This window comes from Ipomoea nil, unplaced genomic scaffold, assembly GCF_001879475.1.
Source record: "Ipomoea nil cultivar Tokyo-kokei standard unplaced genomic scaffold, Asagao_1.1 scaffold0188, whole genome shotgun sequence".
NCBI lineage: Eukaryota > Viridiplantae > Streptophyta > Magnoliopsida > Solanales > Convolvulaceae > Ipomoea > Ipomoea nil.
The window spans coordinates 2,270,413-2,290,174 of NW_017616616.1; the positions used below are offsets into that span (position 1 = coordinate 2,270,413).

General features: G+C 35.0%; 3 protein-coding genes and 1 long non-coding RNA gene across 4 annotated transcripts; 2 read left to right on the top strand and 2 right to left on the bottom strand.

Annotated features, from left to right (window-relative positions):
* Positions 1–1,086: 1,086 nt before the first annotated feature.
* Positions 1,087–4,544, top strand: LOC109182189 (ribose-phosphate pyrophosphokinase 1). Its single transcript, XM_019332290.1, has 9 exons — positions 1,087–1,201; positions 1,394–1,573; positions 2,163–2,408; positions 2,954–3,097; positions 3,350–3,517; positions 3,674–3,743; positions 3,864–3,945; positions 4,068–4,230; positions 4,437–4,544. The coding sequence occupies exons 1-9, from the start codon at positions 1,133–1,135 to the stop codon at positions 4,473–4,475; spliced, it is 1,161 nt and encodes a 386-aa protein (XP_019187835.1). The 5' UTR covers positions 1,087–1,132; the 3' UTR covers positions 4,476–4,544.
* A 48-nt stretch (positions 4,545–4,592) lies between these two features.
* LOC109182209 lies at positions 4,593–5,761 on the bottom strand. Its single transcript, XM_019332318.1, has 3 exons — positions 5,357–5,761; positions 5,122–5,218; positions 4,593–5,024 (listed from the first exon to the last, which is right to left on the bottom strand). The coding sequence occupies exons 1-3, from the start codon at positions 5,519–5,521 to the stop codon at positions 4,774–4,776; spliced, it is 513 nt and encodes a 170-aa protein (XP_019187863.1). The 5' UTR covers positions 5,522–5,761; the 3' UTR covers positions 4,593–4,773.
* Positions 5,762–5,994: 233 nt separating this feature from the next.
* On the bottom strand, positions 5,995–14,307 carry LOC109182163 (putative ABC transporter C family member 15). Its single transcript, XM_019332253.1, has 11 exons — positions 14,184–14,307; positions 9,979–12,326; positions 9,784–9,870; positions 8,981–9,631; positions 8,581–8,745; positions 7,949–8,243; positions 7,462–7,676; positions 7,049–7,354; positions 6,821–6,884; positions 6,472–6,711; positions 5,995–6,397 (listed from the first exon to the last, which is right to left on the bottom strand). The coding sequence occupies exons 1-11, from the start codon at positions 14,206–14,208 to the stop codon at positions 6,288–6,290; spliced, it is 4,506 nt and encodes a 1,501-aa protein (XP_019187798.1). The 5' UTR covers positions 14,209–14,307; the 3' UTR covers positions 5,995–6,287.
* Positions 12,289–13,274, top strand: LOC109182218. Its single transcript, XR_002054343.1, has 2 exons — positions 12,289–12,377; positions 12,972–13,274. It is a non-coding gene; the product is annotated as an uncharacterized LOC109182218 (long non-coding RNA).
* Positions 14,308–19,762: the final 5,455 nt, after the last annotated feature.

Sequence of the window (19,762 nt, forward strand, 5' to 3'; positions counted from 1 at the left end):
CTACAAGTGTATATGTAACCTTGCTAGCACAAGGGTCGGGAAAAGACCATAAGGAGATAAGCCAGCTTAGGTTGCTCATAGCAATCCGACTCAAATTAAAAAGACTAATAGGCAGCTCTCACATGAGTTGAAACTTATTCTTGTTTTATATGTATTCATTAGTCAATTTAAGTTATCATTAATCTATAATAAAGTGACTGTTAGATTGAGATAGTGTCAAAAGCTATTATACTTTGAAGTTTGAAGAATAAAATGTAATGTTGAGTTTCTTCCGAGATCGCTAATTTTTATCATGAATTGTTGTCATAGCATACTCCAATCAACTATTATACAAATATCATTTATTTTTTTGGCTAGACTACAAGGTAATTTTAACTATAGGAGACACTTTTAAGATTAATTTAGATTAATCCTTATTTGCACTTGAACAGTCTAATTAAGGGTTAATGTTAGTTATATTGATTTTTCCATACGAGAGGGAGTTTGAACTCTCAACTTCTCTTGGATGAAAGTACACGATCACTTACAAGTTACACTAACCAAACTGGTTACACAAATGCCGTTTAAATCGCAGCAAAAGGTGTTCCTCTTTTCATTCTCTAGTACCTAGAAGTATTGTCGGAAAATCAAGAAACTACCTGGCCTTGTACATTTGTAATTGTGACAATAATGACTCCCTTTGTAGTTTCTATGTGCACTCTTATATGACCCAATATGTCCATAACTATAGGAACTTCTTTTTAGTGTAAGAAAATAAAATAAATTAATTTGTTTTGTATTACTTTCAAATAAATTTATAACAAAATTTTAATAATTTTTATACAACAATATCTATTTTATTTCTATACTCTGACGTATAATTTTAGTTTCATCATTTTTCTTGGAAAGTATTTATAAATTTTAAATTAAACTTTTTATGCCTAAAATATACTCCGTTCTAAATATATGAATTGTATTTACTAAAATTAATCATAAAAATTGAATTGGAAAGAAGGCGCCAAACCAGCGAAAATATCTCCTTGTTCGTTATGGGTAGTTACGAAGTATTACTTATTACAGTGTAACTGTGTAAGAAAGTCTTACTACAAACCCCCAAACACCTAGTCTTCTCTGTAGGAAAACTCCAGAATCAATGGCGTCTCTGCGATTACCTGCAAGTTGCATACTGAACCGCAAACTCTCCGCAGCGAAATCTTCGATCGTAAGCGTTTCTCTCTTTCTTTTGTGGTTACCGTTTACCTCATTCCCAGTGTGCTTATGTATGGATATACGTGTGTATGTTTGCATATCTTCTTGCGTTTATGGATTCATAACAGTTTGCAATCTGCAAATTCACATGCAATTGTGTTTACGCGTAAATTTTGAATTATGTTCTGGAATTTCGCTGTGGCAGAGGTGTAATGCAGAGCAATTCAATGGATGGGCAGGCGCGCCTAGCCTGGCTGACAGTGTTCGTATTCAGAAGCTTCTGACCTCCCTGACTTCCGATCAGCTCCAGAGACTTATTGTTCAGCAGAAACAGAAAGACAGGCTCCGGATTTTTTCTGGGACGGCTAATCGTGCACTTGCTCAGGTTCTTCGATCATCCAAATTGACTGTTACAAATGCATCCATATTCTACAGAAATGTTTGTCTATAAAAATTTTTACGCACTTTCTCAGGTTCTTCGATCATCCAAATTGACTGTTAGAAATGCATCCATATTCTACAGAAATGTTTGTCTATATCATTTTTTATATGCACTTTCTAGAATGAGGGGGTGCCTCCATGGATGACATGCAATCACTTTGTAAAGAGAATCAAGAAAGGGAAGAAAGAAATTACTTAAATGCAAAATGGTTAAGATAAAATTGGAATGTAAATGATGTGTAGGTTTAATAATGGCCGCGATTCTTTATCTAGGACTGCTCAGGAATAAGGGAAGGGGAAATTAGGAGCTAATTTCTGAAATAATGACTTTTAAGTATAATGACAATGAGAAGCCCAGCTCCCTGCTTTTTTCCTTCCTTTTAGTTTAGTCTTGAATTCTGACTAGCTGCTGGAAGTTCTTGACTGATATAAATTTACTTCTACAGCAGATTGAATCCATCACTGATAAAATACTGCATTTAATGTGTATGTGTACCAGTGCAATTACTGATAAAACACTACATTTATGACAGGGAATTGCGACTTACATGGGTTTACAACTTGGAAGAGTCCTGATAAAACGTTTTGCTGATGGTGAAATTTATGTTCAGTTCCAAGAAAGCATCAGAGGTTGTGATGTATGTCTTGTTCAACCTTCTTGCCCTCCTGCAAATGAAAATCTTATGGAGCTTCTGATAATGATTGATGCTAGTCGAAGGGCCTCTGCAAAAAGTATTACTGCAGTAATTCCTTACTTTGGCTATGGCCGAGCTGATAAGGTAACATTGTACCATATATTTTTGTATTCCCATGTCCAGACATAGCACAAATTAAAATTATTCCTTGAAACCAAGCTGAGATGGTAACAATTGTAGATACTTTATAGGGTAGCTCACCAGTTGGTCACAGTTACAATTAGGATATGCAATTGGAGGTGCTGCTTTTGGAGTTTTATGGATTGTCTGTCTTAGAATCTACAATTCTACATGACTAGAGGGCAGGCAATGCATTTGTTATTCAGAGTTTAAGTTTACAACTTTAAATATGTTTGACCCTTGAAAAAAATGCATTATGAAATGAATAATTGAACATCTGGCACATAGATCTGCTCACTGTAAATACCTAAAAAGAACTAATTCCACTTTTGGTTGCATGACTATATAGTAGAATTTTCACATTTCGTCCTCAACTATCAATTTGATTGAATTTAAGATTCGATTTTTTCTAACTGGCCGCTTTTAAACCAAAATGTCTAAAATGCCCGCACTTTCACCAAACTCCACACTTAGATACTCTTGTCATTCTGAAAATTGCTCCTTTTCAGACTGAAGGTCATGATTCCATTGCAGCCAAACTCGTAGCAAATCTGATTACTGAAGCTGGTGCGGATAGAGTTCTTGCTTGTGATATTCATTCTGGACAGTGCATTGGCTATTTTGACATTCCAGTGGACAATGTATATGGTCAGGTATACTATAATTATAGTTTGAGTATTCTCAATGATGTTTAATTTAAATCATAAATCAAAGCCTTAGACACACAAGATCTTCATTGAAAAAAGAAATGTATTAAAGCTTTTTATGCTTATTCTTTTATTATTTTAAGGACTTATTTTTGTTAAATTGTAATGAGATGATATTATTATTAAATTTGTAATCTGATAATACTTTAATGTTTTTATGCTTATTTGGTTTCTTTACTCTTTGGTATGCGAGTGTAGGCTGTCATGGTTGATTATCTTGTTAGCAAGTCTATCCATTCTGATGATTTAGTTGTGGTCTCACCGGATATTGGTGGGATTGCAAGAGCAAGAGCTTTTGCCAAAAGATTGTCAGGTGCATCTCTAGCAATTGTGGATAAGAGGAGCAATGGACACAATGTTGCTGAGGTAAATTTTGCCAACATTAAAAAGGATAAGAGCTTCTTTACCTCTGCATTTTATCTTTCATTTGATCATTTCTTTTTCATATTTTCTGGTGGCATTTGTCCCCATTCTCCTTTCATTTTCTGGTTGTTTACAGATGTGACCATTGTGATCCTGCAGGTATTGAATTTGATTGGTGACGTAAAGGGGAAAGTAGCAGTTATAGTTGATGATATGATTGATACTGCCAGTTAGTATTTTGCCTTCTTGCTCAAATTCTACGATGTTTCTACCCCACAGATGGCCCCTACTTACTCTGTCCATTTATTAGTATGTGGAAGTTATTGATTCAACCTTTTTTCATCTACAGCTGCAATGTGTGATGGAGCCACTCTGCTACATCAAGAGGGGGCCCGAGAGGTTTATGCATGCACTACTCATGCTATTCTCAGGTACTTAGTTTGTAAGTAATGGTGTATAGTCAGCCGTATATTAGAAGGCTGTCCTTTAGTTGTGTGCAATGTTAAAGCGTTTACTTTTAGGTCATCTTCTTATTGCTAAACTGTTTTTACAGTGCTCCTGCAAAAGAGAGGTTGTCAAATGGACTCTTTAAAGAGGTCATCATCACAGACACCGTTCCTATTTCAGAAGAGAATTTTTTCCCCCAGCTTACAATATTATCTGTGGCAAATATCCTGGGTGAAACCATATGGCGTGTCCACAGCGACGATAAATCTGTAAGTATATGGTTTCTTCCTCTGTAAATGTACCAGTAAAAGTTTGATCTACCCCAAAACATAAAGGACTATTTGAGGGCATCCCTCTCCCACCATATCTCTATATACACCTGACTGACAATCAACAATGTCTTACTTTCTTCATTTAGATTCTTTTTCTTGAGAAGCAAAACCTATATTCATGTTTCTCATTCTTGCAATTTCAGGGTGGCTCTGGGCCTTCCTCAACCTTGGGTATTGACTGATTTGGTCCTCAACTCTTCGTTCCTGCTTAATTGCTATAGTACGAAGCCGAATATCAACATTTTACCAGAACTCAAGTGAGCTCCTCTCTCCTTTAATTTTCTTGTAGAAATCTCATGTGCAGAATGTATAGAATTCATACACAGAAACTGTAAAAGCCGATATGGTTGTAGTTGAGACAATGTACTGTGGGAGGCTTTCCCCTTATACTACAGAAATATCATTCATTCCAGACACTTATACTGAAACTGCTTGTTCTTACATTCCTAGAACTACTACTACTACTATCAATACGAATTACTACAAGCATTCTTCTTCATCATTTACAAGCAAATCATCTGCACTTATTATCCGTCTTCTTCTATCACCTATTGTGCCACGCTCATTATCAGCGGATTGTCTATGCATTAACCCGAATCCCATTATATAGCGATACTCCCCTGTCCCGAGGCAGCGAGAACAGTGGTTCTTCCCACTTCCACGACAAGTCCTACACCATTTTGGCCACTTTCCTTTCGGAAGCATCTCCATATCCACATAATTTGTCCTTCCTGTATGTTAGTTAATACACCAACTAATAACTCATCAACATAATCACAAAAATATACGGAGTATTAGTTTTGAATGCAAAAAATAGTCGGAGGAGACCTCTTCCATTACAATCGTAGCACTCCACTCTCCCATTCCCTCTGCAGACTACGCAAGGAGGATCCGGCTTCTGTCTTCGTTCTCTTCGAATATTTGACTGCAATCAGTAGTGACATTATAGCGAAGCAATAAAACCACAGCTTGAAGATGATGCTTAAGCTACGCTTAATAAATCGGAGCTCTAAGCTTAATTTAACACGAAATTTAGAGAGATGTGATTTGGGAAGGAGTTTACCTCTGTTCTGACGATCCACGAAGGCTTGGAAACCGAGAGAAGGGGAGCTGGGCTTGCTGCGTTCCGATCGTGTGGAGAAGGTCTAGTGCCGTTGTCTGAGCTGCTGCCGGATTCCAATCGCACGGCGCTGAGTGAAAACCTTGTGCCTGCTCTTATCGCTTCCATATTCTGCGGTGAACTTCGCCGGCGCCGCTGTTTGTCGCTTCCCGTGACTTCAGCCGTGGATAAGGAATATGTTTAGGGGCGTGGATTTTATTCCTTCATTAATAAAAAGGGAGACGATGATTCAGAGTCAAAATTCAAAAGTTCAGAGCAAGGTACAATTGCCCTAGCGCAAAGTACCATTGACGAAAGCGAAACGCACAATTAGCTTCGCTGGTTCTGGATTCACCGCATGATCTCTCTTTGAGGTAAACCTCACTCTTTCTGCTTCTCCAGAAACTTGCTTTGCTACTTGTTTATGCTTGTCTTTAAACAAAAATCAACTTTAAATTTACACTTAGATAGCTACATTAGTCTCTATGAATATTATGCATCAATGCACCATTCTACAGTGTAGACATAGTTGAAGCCTTGAAGGTGTTCAATTATTTAAAAAACATCACTGAATTCAATCTCTTGGTAGTTGGTACACATAATAGCTAAAGAATTCTGATTATATGTTAAAGAACTTAATGCCAAGGGTATTAAAATATTAATCATTTCATAGTATTTGAATTCTATGAATACTCTCCTTAGTACAAAACTTATTTGGAACATTGAGCTGAACTTAAGAATATACATTCTCTCATTTGCTTATCTACTGGCAAAATTCAGAGACATATTTGCACGGCCTCCCCTGTTGCAACATATGTAGTGTTGCTACTTCCATTATGGTTTTGTCATGGGACTGACCCCCCAAAACATAATTTAGAGAAATTTGGGAACACAGCTAAGCTGTTAAACTTTTTGATCTTATAGAGTACTCCTTTATCAGTTTTGAGAAGAAAGAATCCTCCCGTTCCAGTAGCTTTGTTGGTGAGTCAAATTCTGCTACTCTACCTGTTGAAGGGATGATAGTAAATATCAACAAAGAGTAAGTAGAATGCTTATTACATAGGGGTAGAAGCCTTTACCTTCACTGAGGACCAGGACAAGATCACTATCTATGACCGTGTGGATTCTGTGAGCTATAGTGACCACAGTCCGGTTTTTGAACTCTTGACTGATTATTTTTTGAATCACTGCATCAGTTGCTGCATCGACCGATGCTGTTGCTTCATCCAGAACTAGGATGCTGCTCTTTTTTAACAAGGCTCTTCCAAGACAGAACAGCTGCCTTTGGCCCACACTCCAGTTCTCTCCGTTTTCAACCACTGTCAAAATCATACAAATAACCCTTAGTGGAACTTGAAAGTAGAATTCTTGCTTTCAATTGCAACCATTAAAATCAACACTCCTAGTGGCCATATGGAAGAGTCTAACCTGTAGATTCCAGCTTTTCAGGCTTTGCACGTATGATATCACCTAGTTGGCATTTGTCCAGAGCCTAAAAATATTTTATGATAATGAGATACTTTAACTGATTATTTGAACTATTTCTTGAAGTAAATGCAGCTAATGTGGTAAAAAATAGCCAGCACATATGATCCTAATCGGTTTGTCTGGGTTCAAGTTTTAAGAGTAGGCACCATGATAGGGTCTGATGATTACCTCCCAGATTTGAGTGTCAGAATGTTGTTCTAATGGATCTAGGTTTCCTCTAACTGTTCCCTCAAACAGTGTAGGATCTTGGGGAATGATGCTAAGTCTTGACCTCAAGTCATGAAGGCCTATCTTGCATATATCCACATCATCAATGATAATGCTTCCTTCTCTGGGCTCTACAATCCGGAAAATGGCCTGAATGAGGGTCGATTTACCACTTCCAGTCCTTCCAACAACACCAATTTTCTTACTCCCTGGAAAGGTGCAGGTAATATGTTTCAACACGGAAGGGAGATGCTCAGCATAGCGTATCTGCAGAGAATGAACATATTTGATATTAAAATATGGATAAATAACATTTTCTCTTTCATTTTCTTCATGAGTGGTACCTAAAGGAAGCTCGACAATAATGAATCTACCTGCAAATTCTGGAAAGAAATTGATCCAGTATCTGGCCAGTTATCAGGTGGTCGGCAATCTTCAATCAGCATAGGCGCTTCACTGGCTAGATTTGAGTACTGGAGGATCCTCTCTACAGATATCATTTTATTTTCTGCATTGCAAATATTCCATATAACTGAAGCTTGTAACACATTCAAGTTTATGCCATATGTTACTGCCAATCCTGCAATGCCTGTAGAATATGAAGTAGAGTGAGTTCATGTCCATTATTCAGTATATATATATATATATATATATATATATATATATATATATATATATATATATATATATATATATATATGGGTATTTGCTAGAGAACTTGAAGTATTTTGGGCATATCTATCACACAGATCTAGCTCCAATATCCTTTTCACACATTCACATTTTTAGGGCTAAAAATGCACTTGAAGCTGCCATTTCTGTAAGTACTATACTTATGGAGTAATATATTTATGTACTTACTTGGATCTATAATTCCTTCAGGAAGTGTAACGAGCAAAACCAGAGAGAAAGCAAAGACAAAATTAGAAAGCTGATTCAGTCTGAAAGAAAGCCATTCCATAGCTGAAACATTGTGAAACCATGGCCTTGAGTGGTTGTCAATGAGACAAAGGTTAGCATCAACAAAGCGGGGGTTTTGGTTAAAAGCACGGATTGTTGCTGCTCCCGAGAGTGATTCTGCAAAGTGGTGAAGAATTGGAGCTCTTTCTACTCCTGCTAAACGAGCCAATTCCCTTGCAGTAGGTATGTAGTATTGCTGCCATTTTTTTCAATAGTTGTAGCATTAGTATAAAATTGCACAAGGATTGCAAATGACTTTTTGGAATCCAAAAACACTACATATCAAATAAGCCATCATATTCCTTTGAAATTTGCATTTCTGCTTCATTTCTTTTAAATTTTTTTGGTCAGACCACGAGGTGTTCTGAGCAGGCCCTAACTGTAGGAGGCACCTTTAAGCCTGTAACATACTCAGACTAATCCCCGGTTCAGACAATGCCTAGATAAAGCACACAAATCAATTCCTTGCAGAGTTGCAGAGATCTACCGTCTATTTTCAATTTTTCATTAGTAAGCACTGATAGAAATCTCACCTGATACCAGACACAGACGGCTGTTACTGGAATGAAGATGGCAAATACTTCCCATGCCACCTGTGACATGACGGCAACTGTCCCAAGAAGCTGAATTACTGAGAAAGCACACCAACCTAATTTGGTAGCCATCTCCAAGTCAAGCACACTCTGGTCTGTGGATGCCTGTTCATATAATAATAATCAGACTGTATGAGCTTACATTAATTTGATAAAATAAGTTACAAAAGTAAACTTATCAACTCCATATCTAAGTGAAACCCTGTGAGGTTGTAAACATAACATGTTTCCCAGTAATAATTAGTATATGTTGTTACTCTCATTTTTTATCATTAAATGAGTTTTTTCTTGAATTATTAACTTGGAGCTGATGTTATTAAGAAATATATATATTTCTCACCCGATTTAAAATTCTTCCAGTTGGAGTAGAATCAAAGAATGCCATAGGTGCACGAAGCATACTGTGCAGCATGTTTCTGAAGAGCTTTTCTGCTGTCCGAAGGCCTGTTATAGCCACTAGTGTAGAACGGAGTAGCACACAAAGTGCACTTCCAACCGAAAGAATTATATAAATGGATAATATGAATTTCATTTTTGCAGCTATGGGATCTTCATCGCCTGTAGGACAAGACCATGCCATCCAATAGTTACTTGCCACCTGTAGGCCTTGGAAAGAAGATTGGGCTAGAAGGATTACTGGAACAAAAGCACCACGCTTCACAATAGTCAAGTAAGACAAATAAACTTCCTTTCCTATGCTTCCTTTTTCTCTTTCTTCCTCCTGCACCAGTTTTCCATCCTTCTCTGTTATCTCAATGTTGAGATTATGTTCTGAATCCTGTTTAATATATGGAAATTCTGCATCTACGTTAGTATCAGTGTCAAATTCACTATTTGTGGTTGCATTTTCGGATGGTCTGCTTGAGTTTTCTACTGCTAAGATTGACTCTAGAGCTTGGTTGTGAGCTCCGACTAGAGCTTCAAATCCAATGTTATGCTTTAGAAGTTCTTCAAATTTACCAGCCTGTGCAATTCTGCCATTTTGCATGACCTGTTCAGATTTATCAGTTAGAATTTTCAAAATGTTGGTCTAAATTCTAATATCTCAAGAAGCATTCTTCTAAAACACAAAATTGAAAATATGAATCATTCCTAGGTTTTAGAGGTTACATCAAAGTACTGAATAAATTGTTTTGTACATACCAGAATGAGATCAGCTGCAGGAAGAAATTCAACTTGGTGAGTGACATAAATTATGGTCTTGTTGTTGAGAAACCCCATCAAGCATTCCTGCAATGTCCACAAAATGTAAATTTAAGTCATTGAACTACCTTAGTGTTATCCATTGTAGGAGAATATTGATACCCAACCTTCATATCACTCAATATAACTACTCACCTTAAAGAGATGTGTGCCTGTATGAGCATCCACAGCACTAAAGGGGTCATCGAGCAGATATATGTCAGCATCCTGGTAAACAGCACGAGCAATTTGTATTCTTTGCTTCTGTCCCCCGCTCATATTTATCCCTCTTTCTCCGATTTCAGTAAGGTCACCAGCAGAGAATAGCTCAAAATCCTTCTTGAGGGCACATGATTCTACTGTTCTCTCATACTTGTCTCTGTCATAGGATTTGCCGAAAAGAATGTTTTCTCTAATATTTCCTGTTAGTATCCAGGGAGACTGAGGAACATAAGCCATTGTTCCACTAATCTTGATATTCCCTGATAACTTTGGCATTTCTCCTAGGATGCAGGAAAGCAGACTGGATTTCCCTGATCCAACAGTGCCACAAACTGCCACTTTCATTCCCCTGTTCACTTGTAATTGTATTCTGTCAAGCGTTGGGTTTCCTAATTCTGCATTCCAGCTGAATGTCCCACTATTGATCTCGATTCCAAATTCTGTTGTGTGTTTTGGAACAAATTCAACTGCATCATGTGGAATCTCATCTTCTTGCAGGTAAGCAGCAATTCTATCAGCAGACACTTTTCCCTGTGCAATCACGGAGAGTAAATCGGGCAAATTGAATATAGGATCTTGAAGCATCCGGAATGTAGCAAGCGCAGACAGGACTCTCCCGGCTGTGAGTGGAATCCCCATTATGACGCACCCAACAAAAGTTGCAACAGAAATAAACGTTGGGGATCCCCAAAAGATAAAAGCTGTTAGTGCTGACAATCTCAGTGATTTCCAGAGCCAACTATGCTCGATTTTTCTTAAACTCTCAAGCTTCTGAAGAAAGAAATTGTCCCATGCCTGAAGCTTGATTGTTTTCATGTTTCGAAGAACTTCTGCGGTGGATTTCATCCTTTCATCCTTGGATTCCATGATGTTTGTTTGATACCCCTTCTGAATCTTAGTCACAGGTATGTTGATAGTCATCACTACCAGTGTTGCAGCTAATGCCACCAGTGAGCCCATTCCCAGATTCATATGCAGAATATAGATTGCTAATGATATTTGGATCGGCAGCATCCAGATTATGTTAAGGTACCACATGAAATCTGTAATTCTCTGAACATCAACACTCATTAAATTGATAATCTCCCCACTGGTGTGACTTTGGCGCGATTGGCTTGACAGGACAAGTCCCTTTTGGTATATCTGAGATATAAGAGCTGCTCTTAGCCGAAGGCCTAGCTGACGAGCTCCAAATATCCACTGCCTTTGAGCTACAGTCTCGACCATCTTGGCACCAAGAAAACCCAATGCCAGAAGATATCCACTCTGTAAGCTCCGGGATTTCTTTTCAGCAAGGAAAGTCACAAAGTCGTCGATGAGGTATGGCCCAACATAAGATGTCGATGCACTAATAACTGCAAACAAAGCGTTGATCGCTGCCTTTTTCCTTCCGAATACATAAATAGCCTTATAGATAGATGGGTTTTCCATCATCCCATCCCTTTCCTTTACATATTTCAGGCTTTCATCGAAGGAACTCGATAGAAAAGCAGCAGAGTCCCCGATGTAAACATCAGGAACTTCATCCTGGTCGAGTGGTTTCTTTTTCCCTACTTCAAAGAGCGGATTGAGCCAAGAGAAGGTGACTAACTGAACAAGAGTAGCTTTTCCATACGGACTGTCCCTTCTGCCATCTGAAGAATACTTTTCACCGAGAAGGGGTTCTGTGATGCCTTCATTTGAGCTGTCAAGAGCTGTGCCGGTCTTCCCTTGAATTGAAATACCTAGTAAGCAGGCAGATACTATAAGACCAACAATATCAGCATATTCATGCAGCCCGAGTGACCCATGATTCGTAATCAACGAATGAGCATTCATAGTTGCACGAGCCAAAGACAACAAGAAGCTGGAAATCCACCACATTCTCAGGATCCAAGGTAACTTCACATTTTTCCTGCTTCTATATAGTAGAACCAATGTGACTGCCCATGATATTACTTGCAAAATCTCTGCTGAAAGAACCGGGACTCTGGATTTGCAGTGAGCCTCCGTCTTGTTCTCTGGCACCGATAATAGTACTAGATGAGCGACCAGTGACAACGTGGAACAAACAAGGCTGCACTTGTAGGAGAGGCCAAGTTTTAGTTTTACACCAGCAGGGCTCTTCTCTACTGTTATTGAGGCCTTCTTTCCTCCTTTCCATTGTGACAGAATAAAGGTCCTTAGCATATGCAGCAGTATGAATCCAAGGAAACCAAATTGCACAAAAATGCTGGTATCCTCCCACAAACATGGGGATATCTGTGGTGGCCATGCAATTCTTAGTTGGACCTGCTTCAAATCTGCCATGCATCAAATCAAGATATCATCAATATTATGGCCGTAACCTGAAAGTAAGAACTTCTCCCACAACTTTGTGATCAATTCTTGTTTGTTTGAGTGACGAGGGAAGCTTGCAGCCTGTTAGGATCAAGCGCTTACCACTCATGAGTCACGCCAAAAGCTATAGCTAGTAGCAAAGACTGCCATCACATTGTTCGAGATAGGTTGGGTGCTGGACTTGGCCCTTAGGGGTAAAACCGGCCTTCGTCCAACAATCCCTCAGCCACCAGATACTAGACATGGTCCCTTTACTGGCCCTGCCCAACACAGCCATTACCCGAGGGTGATAAACTCCGCCTTGTGACCCTAGTCGGTAAACGACTACAATACCGACAACAAAGGTAACTGACCGGCTCAAACCAAGTAAGCCAATAGCCTTCTGGGAGTCAAACTTGTAACTTATGGTTACCAAATCAACAGTCTAACAAGACTTGGGTGGGATTACCCTTCTTTCTTTAGTGATACATATGTAAGTGTAAGGGTGATGTAATAAATAAGATACAATATACACACACACACACACACACACATATATATATATATATATATATATATATGATCAAATTTTGATGAGTGCATGTTATTTTAAACTTTGGTGTCATCAGCCAATTAACAGGCAACAGTACCAAGGCATGCATGCATGGTTGATGAGATTTCGAATCTTGGGAATGTTTTACCAGATCTGGAATTCAAACAAAGGACTCCTACGGGATCTTATCCGATCCTCAGCTGCCAGGTTTTGTCTGCTAACTTACAATGTTCCTCCGAATCTACTTTTCACTCCTCTCTCTCTCTCTCTCTCTCTCATCTCTCATCTTTCTATTTCTTCCATTTGCATCACTTTTTCTTTATCACTGATTGAGTATATTAACCACACTGTCTGTAGAAATCACATACCCTTTTGCTATTTTTTTTTTTTAAAGGCCTCTTATAATTCATTGTATTTGACAAGGTTAATAATCTCAGCACTACTGAAATTACGCTTTTGTCCTTTTTAAAACACTACACGTAATTTCATTCATTTGGAGAGCGTAACTACCTCATATTAACTAAGTCGGGTTAAAAACCTGGTATTGGAAAATCTGGTTCTTGTTCACTAAGAGAATATTCCACCTTAATCATTCATTCATCATAGGTTTCATCTACCACTAACGTCATGAATCTTGTGTTTGTTTCAGTTTACCCGCTTTGATTTACGAGAAAATTTCCAGTTGACTGGCTCAAACTTAGAAAGCCACAAGGAATTTGATTATCAAATCGACCAACTCGGTTGAGTTTGCCCTACGATAGTCGGGTTTTGGCTGAATCTAAGCCAGGCTATTGCAAGTTGGAATTTGGCTCCACACAAATTGTAGTGAAATTATTAATATGGTGTCAAAAAGGCGAATATACGCCTCATGCACCACCCAAACAAAACCAAATGATATTCAAGTTAAAATTGCAGAAGAGTCCATCATATACGACATCAAGCTAAGGCCAAAATATAATAATATTATAAATTTTTGGTTCCTGGAAGCTCTATGAAGTGTGTGTATATATGTATATGTATATTTATTAGAATTTATAACAACTAATTAAGGTAGTACAGATATATAGGTATGTAGATTGAATGTTATTAGTATATGGGGTAGAGACTGTGTGCATGTCTGAAGTTAATAATAATGCATTCCAGAAAACATTAATCTTGTCGAAAGACAAAGAGTATAATAGAGTTTAATTACTTAGTATATATACGAGGTAAATCAAGAAATTAGTATGTACAGGCCGGGGGTTTGGACTAAGAAGAAATTAAAGAAGAGAGATAGAGGGCGGCTTACTTGTAGCGTTGAAGAAGATGGACATGGTTTCCTCTTCAGCTCAACTGTGTCTGCTAAGAGTCTCTCCACTCTGGGGAGAGATGTTTCCTTCCTGTAGTGGACAGGTTTTTACAAAAACAACCAATCAAACCTATATATATATATATATATATATATATATATATATATATATATATATATATGTGTGTGTGTGTGTGTGTGTGTGTGTGTGTGTGTGTGTGTGTGAGTGAGTGTGGAAGATTGGTTAAGGTTGCTAGGGGATTTGGTTTAAATATTGAAATTGGAATCCTAATTGAAATTAAATATTTGATAATTATAATGAGTTTTATTAGAAAATGTCTCTTTATTTGGTAAAATTTGGAATTGGACTCTAATTAATTAATTATCCATACATATATATATATATATATATAATAAAAATAAAATAACAGCCAATGTTGGTAAGATTATAATGAGAATAAAAATTATGTTAGTTTTTATTTTTTATTTTTAAGTGAAAGCTATTAAAAACAAAAAAGAATGAAAGTCATTATTTTTTGAATCTTCATCCTAAAAAAATATGAATGTCATATTATAATTATTCTACAAATACATTGTTTTCTTTTTGCTTAAATCAAATCTTATTTGTTGTATGTAGCATAAATTTAATTTCATATTCTAAATTTATATTGCTTTATTTAAAATGTACATTTTATTAGGGGTGAGCATAATTACCGAAAAATCGACAAAATTGATAATCGAACCCCGAACCGACAGATAATTTTGATTACCGGTTATAAGCCTTAAAAAAATCGATTATTCGGTTATGAAGGTGTAATAACCGCGGCCACCGAATAGCCGACACTATTTTATATATATATATATATATATATATATATATATATATATATATATATATATATATGCTACTGTACGCATATATACAGTAACTGTATATATATAATATTATAATATGTTAGTAAGTTTATCTACTTACACGTACTGTAAATATGCGTACATTAACTAATATATATATATATATATATATATATATATATATATATATATATATATATATATATATATATATATATATATTAGTATTTTTTTATGCGCGATGCGCAAAAAATAAGTGCCCAATATTAATACATTATATTAAAATTTTAAATTTATTTAGATTTTAGATATTTAAATTATTCTAAACAATAATAATAATAATAATAATAATAATAATAATATAAATTATTTTTATAAATTTGATATTTATATTTTATGTAATAATTAACATATAACTCAAATATATAATGTTTATATATTATTATTAATGAAGAAGATAAGAAAATATATGGTGGATGCATGTGCATGGTAACAATAGTGGAAAAGATAACGGAAGTTATAACAGTAGGGGTATGTTTGTCCAAAATATTTTAATGTACAACCTTTATAGCATTATGTACAAAAAAACTTAACGTAAAAAACGGACATAAAACAAGGGTATAACTTTCATTCACACTTATTATGTTTTTAGATATATATATATATATATATATATATATATATATATATATATATATATATATATATATAAATATTACTTGTGAATGTTCGGTTATTCGGTTAATTAAATAACCGACCGATATCGATATAATCGGTTTTGGTCGGTTTCGGTAAGTTATGGAGATTTAAAAAAATGCTATCGGTTATCGGTCGGTTATTAACCGTAACCGACTGATGCTTACCCTTACATTTTATTACTAGTTGATCTATTATGTATGAGACAAAAAAAATTTCTACTTTTAAAAATTTAAATGAAAAATTTCATAATCGAATCAATCTTATAGGGAAAATTTTTAATATTTTAAAATATCAATGTGAGTTTACAAGATGAATAGTTCACATATAATAACAATTGAGGTCTCAATCATGTACCCAAGGAAAACTCATGAAATCGTATGTTATAACTTTATTTCATAACTCTTTAATTATTTTTCAACAACATCAGTAAACCGGTCTATTATAATCATGTCACTTTTAATTAAAAAATAATTACTACTCATTAATATTGCATTAAGAAGACTTATTTTGATTATATTGAAAATAATTAATCATTTTATTTTATATTAATTAACTTTGATATTTAAAAATTGTACTAAGTATTTACTTATTTAATTTTTCGTGTTGGATATTAATTTAATTGTGCAATGTGTGTGTGTGGATTGAAGTTCCATATATTTTTTTTTAATTTGGAGTGACGAAGAAAACCCACAACTATTACACGAGACTGGATAAATCTCGTCTTGTGACCTTAGTCGGCAAAGGACCACAAGGAGGTAAACCAGCCTAAGGCCAGTAGGCTGCTCCACCTAGAAGTTGAACTTGTAATCAATCTTGTGGTTACTAAATCAACAATCTGATCAACACGGTTGTGTTGTCACCTATTAAAATTTCATATTGAATGTATGGACAATGACCTTATTATTATTATTATTATTATTATTATTATTATTATTATTATTATTATTTTCTTCCTCATTTTGGCTTCATTGTTCAAAAGTAGGCAAAAATATATATATATAATAATCAATATCAAATTCGATGGGTACAAAATCCTCACACTATCATATCCTATAGTGTGGATCATTTTATATATACTTACTATAAATAGTACATAGTAATTAATTATATTATACACGGGGGATGCAACTTGATTATCTACATAGAGAGAGAATGAGAGATAAGTCTCCAGAGCTCAAGGAAGAGTTTTATAGATGCTAGCTAGAATTTCTATCATTAGTCATATAAATGGCATGTATTTACTATTTATGTCTATAGTCATATGATTATAACAATTATAATATGGGTTGCCATATGAGAAAGCAGATGAAATTTTACCGAATTTTATTCAAAGTTTATAGGTAAAAATCTCACTTTTTGCAAAAACAAGTAATGTGAATGGGCAATTTTATCCATAAACTTTGGTTATTCATAAGTCATGTGACAAAATCTGGAAATTTCATTTAAATTACTAAAAGTGAAAAAAAAAATCAAAAATTGTGCACTTATAATGATAATTTTAATAATTGTGCACCAATAATGAAAATATCACTAAATGTTTGGTCGAAAGTAACAATAACTCTTATAATACTTATAAATGTGTTATCATATGAGAATTAATAGATGACTATAATATATATATTTTCATTAACTAATATTGTATACTTTTTAAAACATAATATAATATTTGCATCTTAAAAACAGTTGCAGTTAAATGATGAAAAATGGCATGTGTCCTCATGTCAAATTTACCTTTCAATTAAACCTCCAACTTGCATGGATGGGTTACATGTACATTTCTGCACATTTAACCTTTGATATATTTTAGGTAAATGAATATAAAATTCAACAATAATGTGCTGGAAATATTTGGAAAACACACACACACACAATATATATATTTGTCCCCTACCAATATTCTAGTATATCTATATACTTTGTCCCACTGATCATTTAAATTGGTATGTGCGCATGCCGAGTGTGAGAATGAGAGGCGTTCACGTGATGGCTCATATGGACAGTTGTTAATTCATAGTGTGTGCGTGTGATACACGCACACACACACACATATATATATATATATATACACACACACCGCGCAGATAGTGCTTCTCGTACGATCATCATTAGGTACGTATAAATGCACCACACAGTGTTCGGAAATCACCACTAAGTGTGGTGCGGTGTGGTGCATTTCTGCATACCTAATGGTGAATTCACACCGACCGCACGGGAAGTACTGTCCGCATTTGATGACGAGAGAAACTATATGTAGTCGCTATTCAAGGGTGTGTAATAAGTAAACTCAGTTTTTGTGTAATAACTAGCAAATCACACGAAAGATATAAATTGTACCCAAAAAATCTTATGCAAAGGATTTGATCAAGAGAATGCTGACAAAAATTGAATTTGTAATCTTCAAGTATGAGAATCATGCTTCAGAATTATACATTTTAGTAAATATACTCTAAAATGTCTTTTATGATCATTTTGAGATAACTAACGGCCTTTGTGAGGCAAATTATATAATGCATCATGATCTACTTTGTAAGGTAAATTACTGATAAATTACACTAAAAATAAACATATATATTAATAGTTTACCTTAGCTCGTTGGAACCCCGAATAATGATTGCCTTTGTGGTGTATATATTGCTTTTGTGATTAAATTTTTGGACTTATTAGGCCATAATGAAACACTAATGTATTGCATTATAATACTTATCCTTGTATGACAAGTTTGAACCGACGATATGTTCCTAATTTCCTACCTAACTTAATGAAATCACACAACTTACACAAGATTGTCTTCTTATGTAACTTTTCAAAATGTTACATTATTAATTTATAGGAAAGTAATTTAGTTTATTTAATTTCTTTGATTTATAAGAAAGTCCGTAGCCAATGCTTAAAAATGCGCTATAATTAGGTGAAGCAATGGGGTAAACTCGCTTTGTGATTCTAAATGGGTAAATCAGCTTAGATTGCCATAACAAATTGGCCTTAAACTGAGAACTCTCTCGAGGAGTCGAATTTGAATTTTATAAGTTTGAACTCCAAATTTAAGGATCCCTACTCTCGAGACAGGTGAAGGAGATAAATTGCAAGATATGTCTTAAGTGATCGACTTACATGTTTACTAAACCTCCACCTTACATGGGTTACATGGATGATCCTATACTAATTTTATCATTTATACTATAAGCTTGAGTTGGATCGGAAACGATATGAAACTATGATGGATATATAGATTAAAGTAGTGCTTTAGTAGAGTGGCTGTAATACAGTGGTGGAAGCTAAGTTAGGTTGATTAGTACTATAAAATATTTTCCATTTTCCCACTTTTTTTTTATTCTCCATTTCCTTCATTTTCTATTCTCCAGAAGTTGACTAATTAATCTTTAAAAAAAACTATGCTATATAGACATTTGGGAGAATATTTTATTGTTGAACTTGTTTTCCATCTTCCTTCCAAAGAAAGATGGAAATTTTTTGGAATAACAGAAAATGATAAAAATTTTAAAAATGAAAATAATTACAAACTGATTTTTATTTTTATTGTTACAATTTTAGTCGATTCCTTAAAAAAAAAAAAATCAAAATTGATCCAACTTGACTTTTGAGTTGGAAATTTTTTGAGACAATTGAAGAATGAAACGAAATGTGTTTAAATGAAAAAAAATAATAATAAATCAAGTTTTCCAATAAAACTTAGAAAAAAAAATCTTTTTTCCATTTGGAAAAGACCGATGATCAATGACTTTTTTTCGGCATATCATCATCACGAATGCATAGGGTTAAGTTGTTATTTTCCAAGTGGAACTGCAAATGAAAAATATTGTAAAATGGAAAGAAAAAAAAAAGGTGAGAAAATATAGTTAAAAATTAAAATGAAAAATGTTTTTTTTGAATGCGCCAATAACACATCCACTGAAGCTTGAACTCACAACTTTTCAAATGAAAATCCAACCTAGATACCATTAAACCACATAGTCTTGGTATCTCTCTATAGTTATATATGTTGGAAAAAGAAATAGTTACAAAAA